The sequence below is a fragment of the Ziziphus jujuba genome, chromosome 1 (genome assembly GCF_031755915.1).
Source record: "Ziziphus jujuba cultivar Dongzao chromosome 1, ASM3175591v1".
Classification (NCBI taxonomy): Eukaryota; Viridiplantae; Streptophyta; class Magnoliopsida; order Rosales; family Rhamnaceae; genus Ziziphus; species Ziziphus jujuba.
This window is the reverse complement of record NC_083379.1, coordinates 24,253,092-24,269,926: the sequence shown is the minus strand read 5'-3', so window position 1 is coordinate 24,269,926 and position 16,835 is coordinate 24,253,092. Positions and strand designations below refer to the sequence as shown.

Here is a 16,835-nt window from a genome sequence, read left to right as displayed (position 1 = left end):
ATTAAGGAGGAAAGGAATTGTGTTGAAGGTACCTTAAGGTCCTTGGCTGTCTTGCCTATTGATGGACTGTGTTTTTTTTTTTTTTTTTTTTTTTTTTTTATATATATATATATATATATATTTTAAATTAAGAAGACCTTATCTCTATGAAACAATATTTAAATTAAGAAGACCTTATCTCTATGAAACAATATAAAGTCCAATTAAAATTTTTAGTGACACATATCAGAAGTACACGTGGTGGCACCATTTGTTTTTAACAAGAATAATTCCAAATTTAAATCCACATTAACGGAAACGCCGACATCGAACAAATAAAGACTGCGATGTCCCAAAAAAACATTAATAAAGACTGCATGCAAGCAAGCAATGAACCCTTCAAATTTGCTATGTGGCTTTGACCTACGACATTTATACTATAAATGAAGAAATTCACAAGTTGTGGTTTCATTCAATGATATGAAGTTTCTCGCATAAATATTGTTTTCCCCAGGTAGGATTGTCATCAGGGCCAGAATATAACACACATTTAAGGATGCCTTCCCTATTATTTTTATTTTTATTTTTTGGCTTAAAAGGACGCAAATTGAAAGCAAGACTTCATGGATCTGCAACATCAAAGAGAGTAAAAAGCTAGACATAGTAAATACGGCATATCAGATTTATAATTCTGACATTTAGCTACTACATCACAATAATAACCCCAAAGATACTAAGATCAAACGCCATTTGCGGAAAATAAACCCATACATTTTTTGACTAACCAGTGAAAGTATGAAATGGAAGCGTCAACGGATCAAGAAGCCTGGTCACAGGAGTAGCAAGTCTGGGCTCATAAGCGAAACCATGCAGTTCACCACCTCCATGATCATCTTCCTGATCACCATGGATGTACGGACATGGAGGAATCCACTGCCACATCTTTCTACACATATCGAACAGCAACGCTTTGTTAGTGCCAGGAATGGAGATCACGATGAAATCCCCGTGCCCAACACAGTGGAACCCATTACCACCTTCCGCATCCGCAAACTGAAGATAAAGTTGCTGAGGCATTCTTTCCATCTCCACCCACGTCGTCCCGCAAGCTTGTAATCCCCATAGTCTTAAGCTCTTGGGCACGTTTAACTTGCTCTTCTCTACAGCTGCAACCAAGAGCAGTTTGCCGTTGCTCTCCATAAGGCTTGGAGACCTTAGGAATCTTCTCATTGGGGCCTGGATCTTCCACCAGTTGTTTGCCGCTATATCATAAGCTAAAATACTGAAAGGGCTATAATTCATGCTGTAGAATTTGCCCTGAACATACACCATTCGACCCGATTCGAAACTGCAGAGCCTTGGAAGCGAAGAAGAAGTAGCCCATATTGAATAAAAGCCACCACCATCAATATGAAAGCTTTCAGCAGTCAAGTTCTTCACTGCATATGGAGAAATCAAGTCGTCTCCGGCGACAGTCACATCAATGGATGAAGGGCCAACAGCTAAGCCTATTGAAGGGAAGAGCCGAGATCTTAGTGTTGGAGGCAACTGAGTCAGAGAACCGAGAATTGGGTTGCAGAGAAGCATGCACTTTGGTCCAGCTTCATATGAAACCCAGCAGATTAAACCACCTGAAGATGAAGCTGGAGAGAATCCCGAAGGAACCAAAGAGAAGGAAAGTCGGTACCATGCAACCTCATTAGGGTCGAAAAGGTACCCTTCACAGCTTGTTTCCTGTCTACCACCACCATCTCCTGCACTGCTTCCGCCACTGTTATCCCTCCTGTATATGTAGCTCTTGAGGCTTTTGTGCTTGAAGAAGAGGAACCAATGGCGGCGAGGTGTTACTTGAAGGTACAGCTCGAGAAAGCTGTTGGAGAAAAGAAGAGCATACCATCTCTTGCAGACGCAACGAGCTCTGAAAAAAGCCGGCGGTGGAAGAAACGCGATCACACGGTCAAGCAGATTTTGTGGAAGTTTACTCCATATCCTGGTGTCCATCCGGAGACCACTGATGGTATCGGGAGTAGCAGAAGAACTAGTACTGGTTGTGAAGCTGTAGGAAAATGGTAAGCCGATGGGATGCTGAAATGCTTCCATATATATATATGTGTGTGTGTGTGTGTGTGTGTGATCTTGGATTTTTGGTTTCAGTAGCGATAATACTGGTCTAGAGTTTTTTTTTTTTTTTTTTTTTTTTTTGGGGGGGGTGGGTAGGAAAAGGGTAAGCAGGTGAAGGAATTACAGGCCTATATATGTAAAACTTGCTTGTAATGTTTAAAAGTAGAGATAGAAATAGACGTGCATGGTGGGATATAATAGGCGAAAGCTTGGAAATAGAACATATAAATGGAAAATCTCAGGTGGGGGTTTTAGAAGACAGCTCTGTTAGAGAAGAAATTGGTTGTTTTTAGTATGCCAACTTTCTCATGTTTGTCAAAGAGAAAGGGTTTGGAGCTAGCAGCAGGGAGAAGGAGTCTGGTGTAAGAAAACTACTAGCTACAAATACAGAGAGAGAGAAAACAAAGTGTTATGTTCGTATGAAGAAGAAAGGTACTGAAACTCATGAGGCTTTGGTTCTTTCTGGATTGCTTTTCTTTTGGTATTGGGGGTTGGACAAGTGTTTAAATAGGATAAGTTTTGGACTTTCTTTCTTTCTGGTTTTTCCTTTGGTTTGTTTTGTTGTTTCTTTTGGTGAGAGATTCTGATCGATGCATCTGTCTATTCAGTGCTGTTTTGTCAAGGCCGAGGTAGCAAGACAAGTGCAACATTCAGGCGGGGAGAGAGAGAGAGAGAGAGAGAGAGAGAGAGAGAGAGAGAGAGAGAGAGAGAGAGAGAGAGAGAGAGCCAACTCGAATGTACTTGCATTTTGTTAGAAAAAAATAAATACACATATAAAAAAAAATTGATAGTCCATTAAATTTTAAATACATATAAAAAAAAAATTGATAGTTCGATTATATTTTTCTAAAAAATAATAATTCAATTTAATATTAAAGTCAGCTATTCAAAAACTCTTGAAATTCAAAAATCAAAACATATATAAAGATCTAAAAATTAGCTCAAAAGATATCGAATTTACATATAAAAAAGAATATTGAAAAAAATGACAATCCACCCTCATCGTTCTAAACTTTTGGAAAAAACCATAATTGAACTCCTTTACTCATTTATTCACTCTACAAGAACTGTTCCAGGTGAATGCACCCGTACTTCCTCAGCTTAGTGAATATTACTTTCTGTGTAGAAGATATATCATAAACGAACAACTGGTGTTGGTGAAGTCATATAGCAAAATAAAAAGACAAGAAAGATATGGAGGTAATTAATGTTGTGTTATAACGTTTTGCCATTAAAAGTATATTGATCAGCTTTTAAAAAGTTATGAGAAGAATATCAATCATCGTACATAGTAAATTTATAAACAATAAGCAGTTGAAATAATATTATAATCTTACAATCAATTTAATAAATGAGATTTATGATCATTTGTTCCTGTGGAACAACGAAAACAACAATAAGCCTTTAAAAATAAAAAGAAGAAATAATAATAATAATTATAATAATCAGTAAGGATGTGGAAACCCCACAATTTTATTAAAGAAAGAAGAAAAAGTCATACAAAAAATGAGGGGAAACAAAACAAAAATATAGAGAAGAAACAACAATCCCTAACTGACCAACAGGTCAAGAACTAAGGAAAGAAAAACACCTTTAAAAAAAATTCATTGTTTCTGAGAAGCTCTACTAATCATAATAATAATAATAATAAAGAAGAAAACTTTTGCGTACCTGGATGTCGAGTCCATATTTGCTTAATAATCCAACTAAATATGCATTTGACTCTTTCGCAACAAAAAGTTTATTTGCTTATTTCTGGATTAATTTCAATATGGTTCATTTGAAAAAGTTGGCCATAAATTTCAATTTTAGCCCTAAAGTATAAATAGCAATATCAGTTTTTTAAAGCCTAAGATAATTTAAAATTAATACTCCCTATTAAATTAATTTGTTAGAATGTGAATGAAATTTCGACTTATCATTCAAATAAATTAAAGTTCATGTAGAGAAAATGAATGGCTTACCATTTAAGTTACTCTCATTTAACATGTATTTTGAATGTTCAATGGTCAAATTTGTTAATTCTACCAAAATATATAATAAAGGGGGTAATATTGAAATTTTGACATTACTATACTTAAAATTTTGGAGCAAAATGAAACGCGGAGCAGATTTGAAACTAAACTTTTGTAGCTAAGCTTTTTTTTTTTTTTTTTTTTTTTTGTGCTTTTCCATTAACATTCTACCTCTCGTTACTCTAACGTAGATAGCCTATTCAAAACATATTATATAAAATATTATAATTATATAAATTTATATATTTGTTTTCCAATAAATGAAAAATAAAACATAAAGTACGCAAACAATAAACTTAATGTACTACAGTAGTAAAGCATATATATATATATGATTGTAGATGGTACGAAATAAAAAACCTTTTTTTTTTTTTTCAACCTAATTAATCGGAACATAACCTAAAAGTCAAATTATGAAGGTACATTGTAAAAGAAGTACTATGAGCCAAATAACTCAATGTTAATTAAATTTTACATGGTAATTATAAATTTGCATGCATAATGTATAAGTTGAAAATATATGAACTAGAGGGTAAAGGCTAAGAGAGAGACATGGAGTCTGGGGTAACCCTAATGAAGTGTTGTATCACACATGCAAACAGTTTGTCAGATCATACGTCCAATCCCATGCCATCTCATTGATGGATCTTGATGCAGTTTGGCGTCAACTACGAGAAGGTTCTCTGGTTTTTTATGTCCTTTGAATTTGAAGGCTCAGACCTCAGATGGTGGAAAGAAGCCTCTTATATAGTTATATGATTCACTGTCTCTGTAATTAAAGTACGCACTTAAGAGCCTGTCTTTTGCGCTTTCTGACTCACACCCCCCTCTTCCCCTTTTCTCCTTTGTATGAATCATAATATTCTCTTTCTGTATCACTCTTGGCTTTTGTTTGGTTTTGTTAAGGGAAGCAAAATCCAAGTCAGAAAAAATAAAAAACAATAATAAACAATCACATTGTCTTGTTTGTGTCAATCTATTTAGTATTATCATTTGTCTCAGAGTTTACCTTTCAAAAATGGAAAAAGTTGGGGTGATCAGATCTGGAAATCTAAGTGTTCCTCTAAGAAATCTCCATTTTTGGAAAAAGCTTTATCCACTAATTTGGAAAATTGTGTTTCCCTTCAAGCAACCTCTCTACTTTCTCTTTCTTTTTCGTTGACATGGGTTATCATTTATTGGGTCATTTATTTTTAATATATATATATATATATTATTCTTTTCATCTCGTTGCACTAAAGATTTCGTTCCCCATGTATACGGTTGGTATCACACTTTGACTTTATTGCTCAAAATTTCATGGAGTGTCCTACTGTTTTTTAACCTTATATGGTGTGAAAAAATAATAAAACAATATAAAAATGTGCATGAAACAAATAGTATATATACCAAACGTTACTCGAGTGCATTTTTTTACTGTCTTAATTTTTCGTGGATATTATCTATGCATATGTATGTATGCATGCATAATTCTATTTGCTCTCAATTTACCCACTAATTATGCAACATCAACTACATATGCCCCATCCAACAGATGTAGCTCAGACTTTAATATCATTCTAGGGGTCTGAGAAAGTAGGCAGCTGTATGGGAAGTTGATCTTACTTTGCCGTTCACATATCTAACTTTCACAAATAAATAAGCATATCGTACGAACTAAAGCCATATTTTATAGAAGAGAGCTAGAGGCCCCACGCGACATGAATATTTTAGTTGTCAGGACATGATCCATCTTACTTTATTTAATTTCTAGAATACACAAATAAAGTATGCAAATATATATACATAACAACAAGAGAGCGGGGGAGAGAAATCCATCCTGTTTTAGTATATATATATATATTGTCTTCCAAAGTCCAAACCAATTAGGAACTGCTCGGGTCAGATTATATATTAGTTTGGAGGGTCACCACAATGTAGAACAATATATGTAGCCATGGAATTTAAATTCAAAAACTTCATAATTAAAGAAACCCAATGCAACAGCGACAACCGTATTTATTTATGCATGTATTCAAACAAGGTTTGATTGTTATTACCAACTTCCACGTACCCTTCTCTGCCTCTTCAGACGTGCACAAAAAAAGAAAAAGAAAAAGGAGATGAAACAATGAGATATAGTAGTACTATTTGTGATAGTGAGAAAAACAAAGAAATTGATGCTGCCTACCTATAAAATAGGTATTGATGGTGCACAAGGTGAACGAGTCCATACCGGCCCCTACACAACAAGGACTAGGCATGAATCCAGCATGCCAAGTTTCCCAATATGCACATCTACACTATTATTCAAATGATGTTACCCCTATAAATTTTAGGGTTAATATCATCTAAACCTCTAACAGATTTAGTGATATTTCAAGTTGATTGTTGATAGTCCCTTTGGTTTCAAAAAACTTAATATATAAAATATATATATATATATATATATTCCTTAATAGTTAACTTGATTCCAAATAATTTTTTAGGATAATTTCTCCCTAGTTCTCTCAGCTTTGTTTTTTATTTCCAAGAAACTTATTTGGTTTTTGAAAATATATGTCATTTATACTCATATAGAAGAGCAAATGATCCACATTGATGTTAAATTCAACAGAAGGAAAGGCATAGAAGAGTATTTTGAAACCGTTGGAAAGATTAAATGAATATTTTAAACGCAAGGGGTATGATATAACAGTAGGGGAGGCATATTTTAGAAACCAAAGGGATTTGATTGAGTTTAAACTGAACCTCAAGGAGGAAAAGCATGTTAACCATAATTTTTTTTTCCCCTTCTACGTGATAAAATAACATGTCTCAAGTATTCTTCACATAAAAATTAATTTATTTTACCATGAGTTCCATAATTACTAATATGTAGTTATTTAAATATTTTTAGATAAAAATAATAATATTGTTGCTTTGCTATTACAATATTTTATTAGGAAAAATGCATAAAAAACCAATGAGTTTGACGGTAAATACAATTTGAGCCCATTAGTTTAGAAATTCATCATTGTTACCCCATAAAATAAAACAGACATCCAGACATCAGTAAGGCTATGATTTGAATGTTTTAACTAGTGCCCTATTTTGCCTGTGGTAGAAACGAACATATATATATATATATATATACAGTAGCGGATTCAGAAATTTAGTTTAGGGTTTCATTGTAGGATGAAAGATATTTTTGAAGGCAATGATAATGTTTAAAATGCTACAGCAAAACTTTTCATTTACGTGAATTTTAAATTTTAAATTAAAATTTATTAGCTATAATTTGGAGTCAAAAACTTTTTTCCCCTCTTACATAAGAGCCTTTAATTAACTTTATACAAGTTTTAAAAAGCTAATTAAATTAATAAAATAGAGGTCTTAATCATATGAAATACTAATAATTACTAGAAAAAAAAAAGAAATTTAGGTTGAGTAATGATATAAAATAATTTCACTTATTTTCCAATGGAAAAAAAAAAATTAGCAACTTTCAAAGAAATTCGATATAAATATAAAGAAAATAATGGATTTTTCTAAAAAGAAATCAAGATGCTATTTAAAACTTTTTACAAGGGGCACTGCATATTATCTTGAAAAAATTATTAAACAAAAATAAATATGAATATTTTTTTTATAAAAGAAAGCAAATAAAGAAAATTAGCACCATTGCACCCGAAACTTTATTAAAGAATGTTTTCTAATAACTTGCACGCAAATTCATAAATTACTTACACGGATAATTCTTATGTTAAATACTAAAAGGAAACAAGAGGACAAAGTGTAATTTTATATACTTTAGGATACAATTTTGCAAAATTTTTTAAATAAAAAATAATTAAAGAGGATTATTATTTTTTAATAAGTTCATAAAAAATTGCAAATGTAATTTTCAAAAATAAAAATAAAAATCTTTACATATAATAAATATTCTAAAAAATTAAATAAAACTAATAAAAAATTCGAATATGTAAAAAAGAAAATTGCAAAGATTTTTACAAAAATACAAATTTAATTTTTTAAAAAACAAGAATAATAATTTCTGCATATTTTCTAGATTAGAAAAAAAAATGTAACGACCTATAAAGAAAAAGTGATCAAGTATTTCTAAAATATAAAGGAAAATTTTGAAAAAATATTTTTATAAGATATTTTTTTATTTATTATATATATATATATATATATTATACTAATATTTATTATTTACAATATAACAAAATCTTATAATAAAATCTTATAATAAATTTTATAAAATATTATTGTTATTTTATAAAATATTTTTTATAAAAAAATTTAACAATATTTTCATAATAATTAAACTATAATAGATTTTGTTAAATATTTTATAAATAACAAATAGAACAAAAACTTTTGTAATAAATTTTATAACATATTATCGTTAATGACAAAAACATAAATATAATAAATATGTAATAATTAAAAGAACATATTTTATGAAATAAATTTTCAAAGTTTTTCTTTCTTTTCTATAGATCTTTATGTTTTTATTTAATCTCTAAAATATGCAAAAATTATTCTTTTTATTTTTTTTAAAAATTCACACTTGCATTTATATAATAATCAATGCAATTTTTTTTTTCGTATTTAACTTTTGATATTGGTTTTTATTTAATTTATTATAAGATTTATTATATATAAAGATTTTTATTTTTACTTTTGACAAATTACATTCGCATATTTTTTTAACTAACTTATTAAAAAATAATAATCCCTTTATATATTTATTTTAACTTTCCATTACTTTCAAATTGAAAATTTTCGCAATATGCATTCTAAAAACAACTCAAATGGTAAATGGTATTTTAACATTGGCATTTTTACTTTTGGCATTAGTATATGCTCTTTAATAGTAAATATTAATGTCAATGTCAAATTTGAGGGTTATACTAGATCCATCTTGTATATATGAAGTAACTATTTTACCTTTGGATAGTTATCAAAATACTAAAAAAGGAAAAGACAACATTTTTTTTCTTACTTTTGTTAGGGATTATAATATAACTAAATTAAAAAAGAGAAAGCCACTTCATCCAAGTCTGATCAAAATAGGTACCTAGAGGTGTATTCTCAGTTCTACCACTGAACAAAGCTTATGGATTAAAATATAAAAAAGAATATGGTTAAATAAAATTAATTATTACATTAATGAAAAGAAACACTTTATTTTATCAAATATGGTTATTGAAATGTGATAACTATAGAAGAAAAGATATATACACGAAAGAAATACTTTCACAAAATTTAATTATTTTCATAAGAAGAAAAAGAGATTAATAATTATATAAAATACCAAATTATCCTAATATTGAAGTATCTTTGCTTAAAATGGGATAAATATTAACATTGCTAATGTTGTTATTTAAGTATTATTATTTTTCTATTTAAGAATTTAAAACCCTATTGCGTGTCATTTTGAAAAATAATTTTTTATTTTACAAATTAAAAAATGATCAAAAATGTGTTTTATTAAATGATCATTTGTTTCCAATTATTCTATCTATTATATTTTTTTTTATCACATCAGAAAAATAAATAATTATTTAAAAATCACTTTTTCAATGAAATTGTTTAAACATTCTATCAAATTAATATGATAAGAAAAATAAAATAGACACTGTTGGAATGATCTTTTACTTGGGGATGGCAATTTGGCCCGAACCTCGTAGTGTGGGCTCGAGGCATCCTTTTAAAAACTGAATCGGGGTCAGACCGAGCCCTAAGAATAAAAACACAGCTCGAATATGCCAAGATATATATATATATATTTATATATATATATATATATATATATATATATTATTTTTAATTTATGTAATTAATCAAGATACATTTTCTTCTTACAGTTTCAAGCCCTAACACTCATTAACAGCCCTAAACTCCTCTCGCCAACATCACCTTTACAAACAGTTGCTGTCGCACTAAGCCCCACCACTAACCCGCCGCCACCAAACTTCACTGTCATCACCTTCACTTTTACAAACAATGTTGCCGCACCAAGTCTCACCATGAAGCTACCACCACCAAATTTCATCGTCATCACCTTCACTTCATAGCCCTCACAAACGGCCAGCCACAAACGGGCTCTGTTTGATCTATTCTTATGCCTTTGTGATTTTTTTTTTTTTTTAACACATTTCTGCTGGTTTAGGGCTTTGACAGCAAAAGGAATTAGTTAATAAAGGGGTCGGTTTGATATGTTCTTGTGCCTTTGTGATTTTTTTTCTTCTTTTTTTTTTCCTTAACACATTTCCTAATTACTACTTAATTTGTTCCTAGGTCCTTAAACAAGAAATCAAATATTTCTTAGCAACCAAACAGCCAAATTCTTGGAAATATCTTAATTTAAAAGATGTCACTAGCGCTGAATTTGTCTTTATTTATTTGGTAATTTCATTTGTAAAATTTTCTTACCAATTTCAATTTTGATTTTGATTCTGTTCCTTTTTTCATTTTAAAATTTAAGATTGATGAAGAGGATGATGCCATGGACATGATTGAAATATTGTATTCGGTTATTTATTTCTCTCGGCATTTTCAATTCTTTTTTCTTCTAAAAAAACTTGTCTTTATGAATTATTTGGTTCATTTTAGGTGCGAAGAAAATGAAAGGAATTAAATTTAAGATTAAAAAATGATAAGGAAAGAAGTTTAAATTATCGAAGTTTACCTTATTGAATTGAATTGGTTCTGATGCAATTGTTTAGCTTCCTTGGGTTGTATTTAGTCTCTAAAATTTAGGAACCTAAAATTTAAAATTCCAAAAGGTATATTGGACTTGATTATGCCCAGATGAAAATATCGGTATCGATGGAAATGTCGAAGGTAAAATAATTTTATGGAAATATCGATGGAAACATCGATATCGAAGGAAATATCGATATCGATGGAAATGTTAATAAAATTACAGAAACTATAAATATTTAATTTAGAATGTAGATTTTTACATATGAGATAATTAATATAGTAAAATAATATAAAAAAATACAATAATTAGAATATAAGGATAATAACATAGTCCATAAATATTAAAAATAATTGTAAGTAAAGAAAATATAATATTTATTATCACAAAAATATAAAAAATTTAATAAATAATATTAAGATATATAAAATTATTAAACATAATTAATAATACATTATTAATACCAAAAAGAACTCCGTGATACTTCAAACTGATTTGTTAATTCCATACCACCAATTTACAATTTTATATTATAGTAGCAAAAAACTACTTATATTATAATAGCAAAAAACTACTTATTAATATCTTGATCATTTAGCCAAAATCAGAGTAACAATTTTAAAGATATTTTGGTCATTTAGCAATTGGATCCCCACATATTTAAGTATTTAAGTGTTGTACAATTTTGTTATTAAATTATTATTTTTCTGGGTAATTAAAATCCATCAATCCATTAATTATCTTTATGTATATATATATATATATATATATTTTCTAAATTATTAATATTTTATTATTTTATTATTTTTAATTATTTTAATTTTTAATTTTTTTATTCCTTTTATTGGGGATATTTTTCACTCTTCCACTCTTGTGTTCATTCTTCTTCCCGGATCACTCAAAAGAAAATAGAAAGAAACCAGCAACCTCACGGCAGCAACTCCCATAAACAATTTCTTTTTATTTTTGGACACCCACCAAAAAATACTTATGCCAAATTGATACCCACATTCTTAGGAACCTATAGCTACCTTTATTCCGCCGTAAAATGGCCTAGATTCACCGGAAAACCATGAAAACCGGTGGAGATTATATTTTTCGATCGCCGTTTTCCGGTAAGTACCAAGTCGAATGGATGGCTCTTGACATCTTAAGTAGCCCCTTGACGAGGGCTTTCATCAAATCTATCCATTTTTAGATTCACAGGTGTTATCTTTCTCTTTCTTTATAGTTTCCCTTTCTTGGTTTTGTTTTTTATTTTCTTTATCTCATATTTTCCATTTTTTGATCGAAAATTTTTAATCTTCTTTTCAATTGAATCGATGAGATTTTGGCTGAGGTTGGTTTTTGGATTTTTTTGGTTTGGAAAAGATTGAAAGAGATGAGAAAGAGGTAGCCAAGATTTCGGTGATTTCCATTAGTTTTCCACCAATATCCATTGTATTTCCATAAATTTTATGAAATTTCAACCGATTTCTTCTGACAACAACAATATTACACGGCACCGGGGATGTTTCCACGACACTACTGACAGAAATTTCTTCCCCCCTCTATTGGTGTCGATGGTTGGCGATACCCGATACTACCGACGACATTTCGATGATTTCGGCGATATTTTCTTCCTTGGTTATGCCTAATGCAAAATTACGATTTTTCTTTAAATTCTTATGAACCAAGCATCTTTATTCTACATGGGCATTCACTTTTTCTTTTGATTTGAGTTGGTCTTTACACCTGTAATTGGAATTTAATTGTTTCAGAAAATGGTATTGTAGTATTTATGATTCATATGAAGCTTATGTTGTTAGATAATATTTTATTGTTCGTCTTATAGAGAATGAAAGAGCTACAGTCTAGTGAGCCATCAACAGAGAAAAAGATGCTTAGGTTGAGTGTAGAAACTGATGGATGTTATGGGTTCCAATATGTTTTTGACTTAGACAAAAAAGCCAACCCAGATGACAGGTTTCTTTCTTTTGATATGTCCAATACATTTACTAAATTATATACTTTTGATAATATGTTTTTATTTATTTATTTATTGGAATATGAACGTTTTTTGTTGCAATTTCATTTTGACATTTATCCTCTTGTCCTTGTATTTGTAGAGTTTTCTACAGATTGTCGTCCAGCTTAAAAGATCTAGGATTTTCTAATTTGTGTCTCAATTCTCTGGCATCTAGAGTTTAAAAGATCTGCTGTTTCGATTGACTTAAAATGCAATTTTATTTTACTTTTGATGGAAATATGTTTGGGATTTTGAATTTTCTCATACAAATTGCACCTTTAAGTATGCTTTACTAATCTCTCACATAGGTAAGAGTAGGTTCGATGAACAGATGAAACTTTGCTAGAGCCAATCAAGTTTCAAGATCTGAAAGTGAAATATTTGGAGGATAAATATTTTTGTGTGTTTTTTCATGTATCCTAATCACTAGCTCGATGTATTTTGTTGTATTTTATTGTATTGTTATTATATTTTATTCATTTTATTTACATTTTATTTATGTAGATTTTTTTTAAAAAATTATATCAATTATAAAAAAAAAAGCAGAAAAAATCGTCATGTCCCATCTCCGATTGGGAAATCTCCTTCTCCGCCCCAACTCTAGAGAAATGGAAAAAACCGCGTAAATGAAATGGAAAATTCTCCACTGGATGGAGATGGGATTTCAAAAACCGGTTCGGTCTCGTCCCGTCCCATTGTAAGTTTTTTTAAAAATAAAATTTTTCTTAAAAGTTTTTCAAAAAAAAAAAATAATAAAATAAACATAATTAATTAACTGTCATAAATAACATTCTACACATTATTATTGGATAATAATTTTAAAATTGTTTATATATTTATACTACCTAAATTTACATAATATTAATTTATATAGCACAAAGGTAGCAATTCATAGTTATTATTGAAAACTCTCTCCGCTATTTTTGAAAGAATTTTTCTATTTGTCATCACTGGTAATGCTTACTAATTTATATTTTAATTGAGACATTTAATTCTATTAATTTTAAAAAAAATGATAATTATCACCAATGGTGATGGGATTCATATTTATGTGTAAATAACTAATTACTTCATGTTAAGAGTTTATTTTTCCATATAAGAACTTTGTTCTTGAAAACTTGAAATTGATTAATTTAAATGTAACTATATACTAATTAACATACAAGCGAAAATCCCACTGGTAATATTTAACAGTTATGAGAAATAGCAATGCTCTGATTTTTATGCTAAAATTTTAAAATTGAAAAATAATTATTTAAATTGTCATATAGTATATAGTATATAGGGCCCACAAATAATTATTCATCAATAATGACAAATAATATTTTTTTTTAAAATTCAAAATCTGAAAAAAAAAATTGAAAACATATTTCAAAATATAGGTAAATTTAGAAAACATCCCAAAAATGTTTTTAAAATAACTAAAAAATTCTGGAAACAAAAGTATTAAAGGGAACAAATAATATTTGTTATCTTAAAATAAAAATAATTATTTTATATAAACACATATATATCATATTTAACATATATTATATACAAATATAGATAAGGTTTATCATTTTCAATAATAAAGATTTTTTTTTCAGATATATATCACATTTAATTATTATCAAATATATTTTATCATTTTCATTCTTATAAAATAATTTTAAATATATTATCAGATATATTTTTGAATTCTTAAAATATGAAATACAATTTACTATTTTCGTTTTTCAAACTTGATTTGTAAAAATTGTTTTAGAAAACCTCACCAAACGGGCCTAAAATACCAATTGAATCAATTTTGTAGTTACAATTGAATAATACTGAAATTATTAAAATCTGTTATTGGACTGACAACAAATGTATATGTTATGCACAAAATTCAATAAGAACAATGAAAAAATTTAACAATAATTAACGATATATCAAATCCACAAATGTATTATTTTATTATTTTGTGTTTTTTTTTTTTTTCAGGCATCATACAATTTGTCTTTTTTTCTTTTTTTTTTTATTTAGTTCTTTTAGCCTTAAATTTGATTTCTTTCCTTTCCTTTGCCATTCCTATTTCTCCAAACAAGTTCAGTTAATTTGGGATTTCATAGTCTCAATAGTCTCAATCACAAAACTAGAATCTCATGAAATCTTTTCTTGTTTATGACCAATATTAAGTATACTTAAAAATGTTTTTAGTATGGGTCACACAGGTCCGCAACTTTATTATTCTTGGGCGATGCTCAACAGCTTTTGGGTTATTTCGACCCATTTCCCATGTAAAGGGGACCCAAATGAAGGATAACCATCCCACCTCACTAATTTTTGTTCCACCCAACATGCTTCCCATTTTAACCGTCATTTAATAAAAAATTAACCATCAACAGGATTCTCTTCGTCTTTCTACTTCCCTTAGCTCGCGCTCTGCATTGTACTTTAACTTCTTCGGTATATTTAGATAATGGTAAAATTAATAAAAATTTAATTTTTTTATAAAATAATAAATTTTTTATTTGGATATTTATTACGAGATGAAAAAATATTGATCCGAAGAATTAAATTTTTCACTAACGTAGAAAAATATGTGGAAAAATTGTTCCCATCTATAAATGTATCATGTTGAGAAATTAAAAAAAAAATAGTTTTAATTTTTTTTAAAATACATATTTGTTCTTAATTTATTATACAATATTAAATTTAATTATTTACATATCCCAAATTTTCTATTACTCACCAAATATACTAGAAAAAAAATTAATTCTTAGGAAACTAAATCTTAAAAAACTAAATTCTGAAGAATCAGTTTCCTTTCAACTTTAACATTTCCCAAATAGGATCTTATCTTTCCCTCTCTCCCTTTTTCTCTCTAAACTCGCTAACTTTCCAAACCTGGTAGGTGGGAATAGAAATATAAATAACTATTTTATAGAATAAGTTAGGGCATATTTGTTAGGTGAGAAGATGGTAAAGAATACAATAACTATTGCATAAAATTCGATGAACTTATGTTTGGTTAATTTTATGTCAAAAGAATATCCATTAATTATGTTCATAAAAAATACCCTTATACTTAGAGCATCTTTAATGGAATATCCATTGATTATGTCTATTAAAAAAAAAAAATTATCCTATTAGATTGACAGATAGCCTTTTAAATTAAAAAACCCTTCTATAGTGGTGTTGTACAAAAGGTTTGTTAAGGTAAGGTGGTAACCAAAAAAAAAAAAAAAAAGAAGCTATAATAAAACTTTTCCTTGTAAAATCTCCTCATCAATTCATAGTCTCTTCTCTCTCCTCTAATCTCTTTTCTTACATGTCAACTAATTTCATTTAAAAATATAAACACAATCCATTGTAAAAAAAAACAAAATTTAAATAGATATTGTGTATTGATAGACAGTATGCCATTCAAACTATAATATCTTCCAAATTCCTTACTACATAAGTTCCGATGAACATAATCATTGAAGATTCTCTCAAGCTCGACGAAGTAATATCTCCTCACCCCCTCACATTTCCTTTTGAAGTTTTTTATAACCTATTTAAAGTGAATGAAAATAAAAATTCGGCCCCCATTAATAATATACTAAATAAATTTTCCAAAATCAACTGTTATTTCAAAAGTTTCAAATTTGAATATATGTTATTTACATTAAAAATGAAAGGAATTTAGTTTAAATCTTAAATATATAATAAACTCAATTAATAATTTATGTATTTGTTTTAATAATAAATTGATGAACCACGGTAAATATATTTTATCCATTAAGTTTTGGTGTTAGTTTTTTAGTTAATTTTTTTTAATTAATATGCTTTTTTTATGTGGTATTACATACCTTTATAATTTTTTTTTTTTAAAGTACATTTATAGATGCTGCTAGTTAAATATATTAATTTAACAGTTAGACTAAAAGTTGAATTTACTCATAAACAATTTTTCTTTAATGATTCGGTAAAAATTCTGTTTAAAATATTAAAATATAACAAACTTGTCTAGAATTTAAATATTTGATTTTACCTATTTTCTTTATATCATATTTTTTGTTCTTGATATTTA

At 28.5% G+C, this 16,835-nt stretch overlaps 1 protein-coding gene across 1 annotated transcript; it reads right to left on the bottom strand.

Moving 5' to 3' along the window:
• Window positions 1–637: 637 nt before the first annotated feature.
• On the bottom strand, window positions 638–2,127 carry LOC107425203 (protein UNUSUAL FLORAL ORGANS). The gene has a single exon (XM_016035160.4). The coding sequence runs from the start codon at window positions 2,077–2,079 to the stop codon at window positions 760–762; it is 1,320 nt and encodes a 439-aa protein (XP_015890646.3). The 5' UTR covers window positions 2,080–2,127; the 3' UTR covers window positions 638–759.
• Between the last annotated feature and the right edge of the window lie 14,708 nt (window positions 2,128–16,835).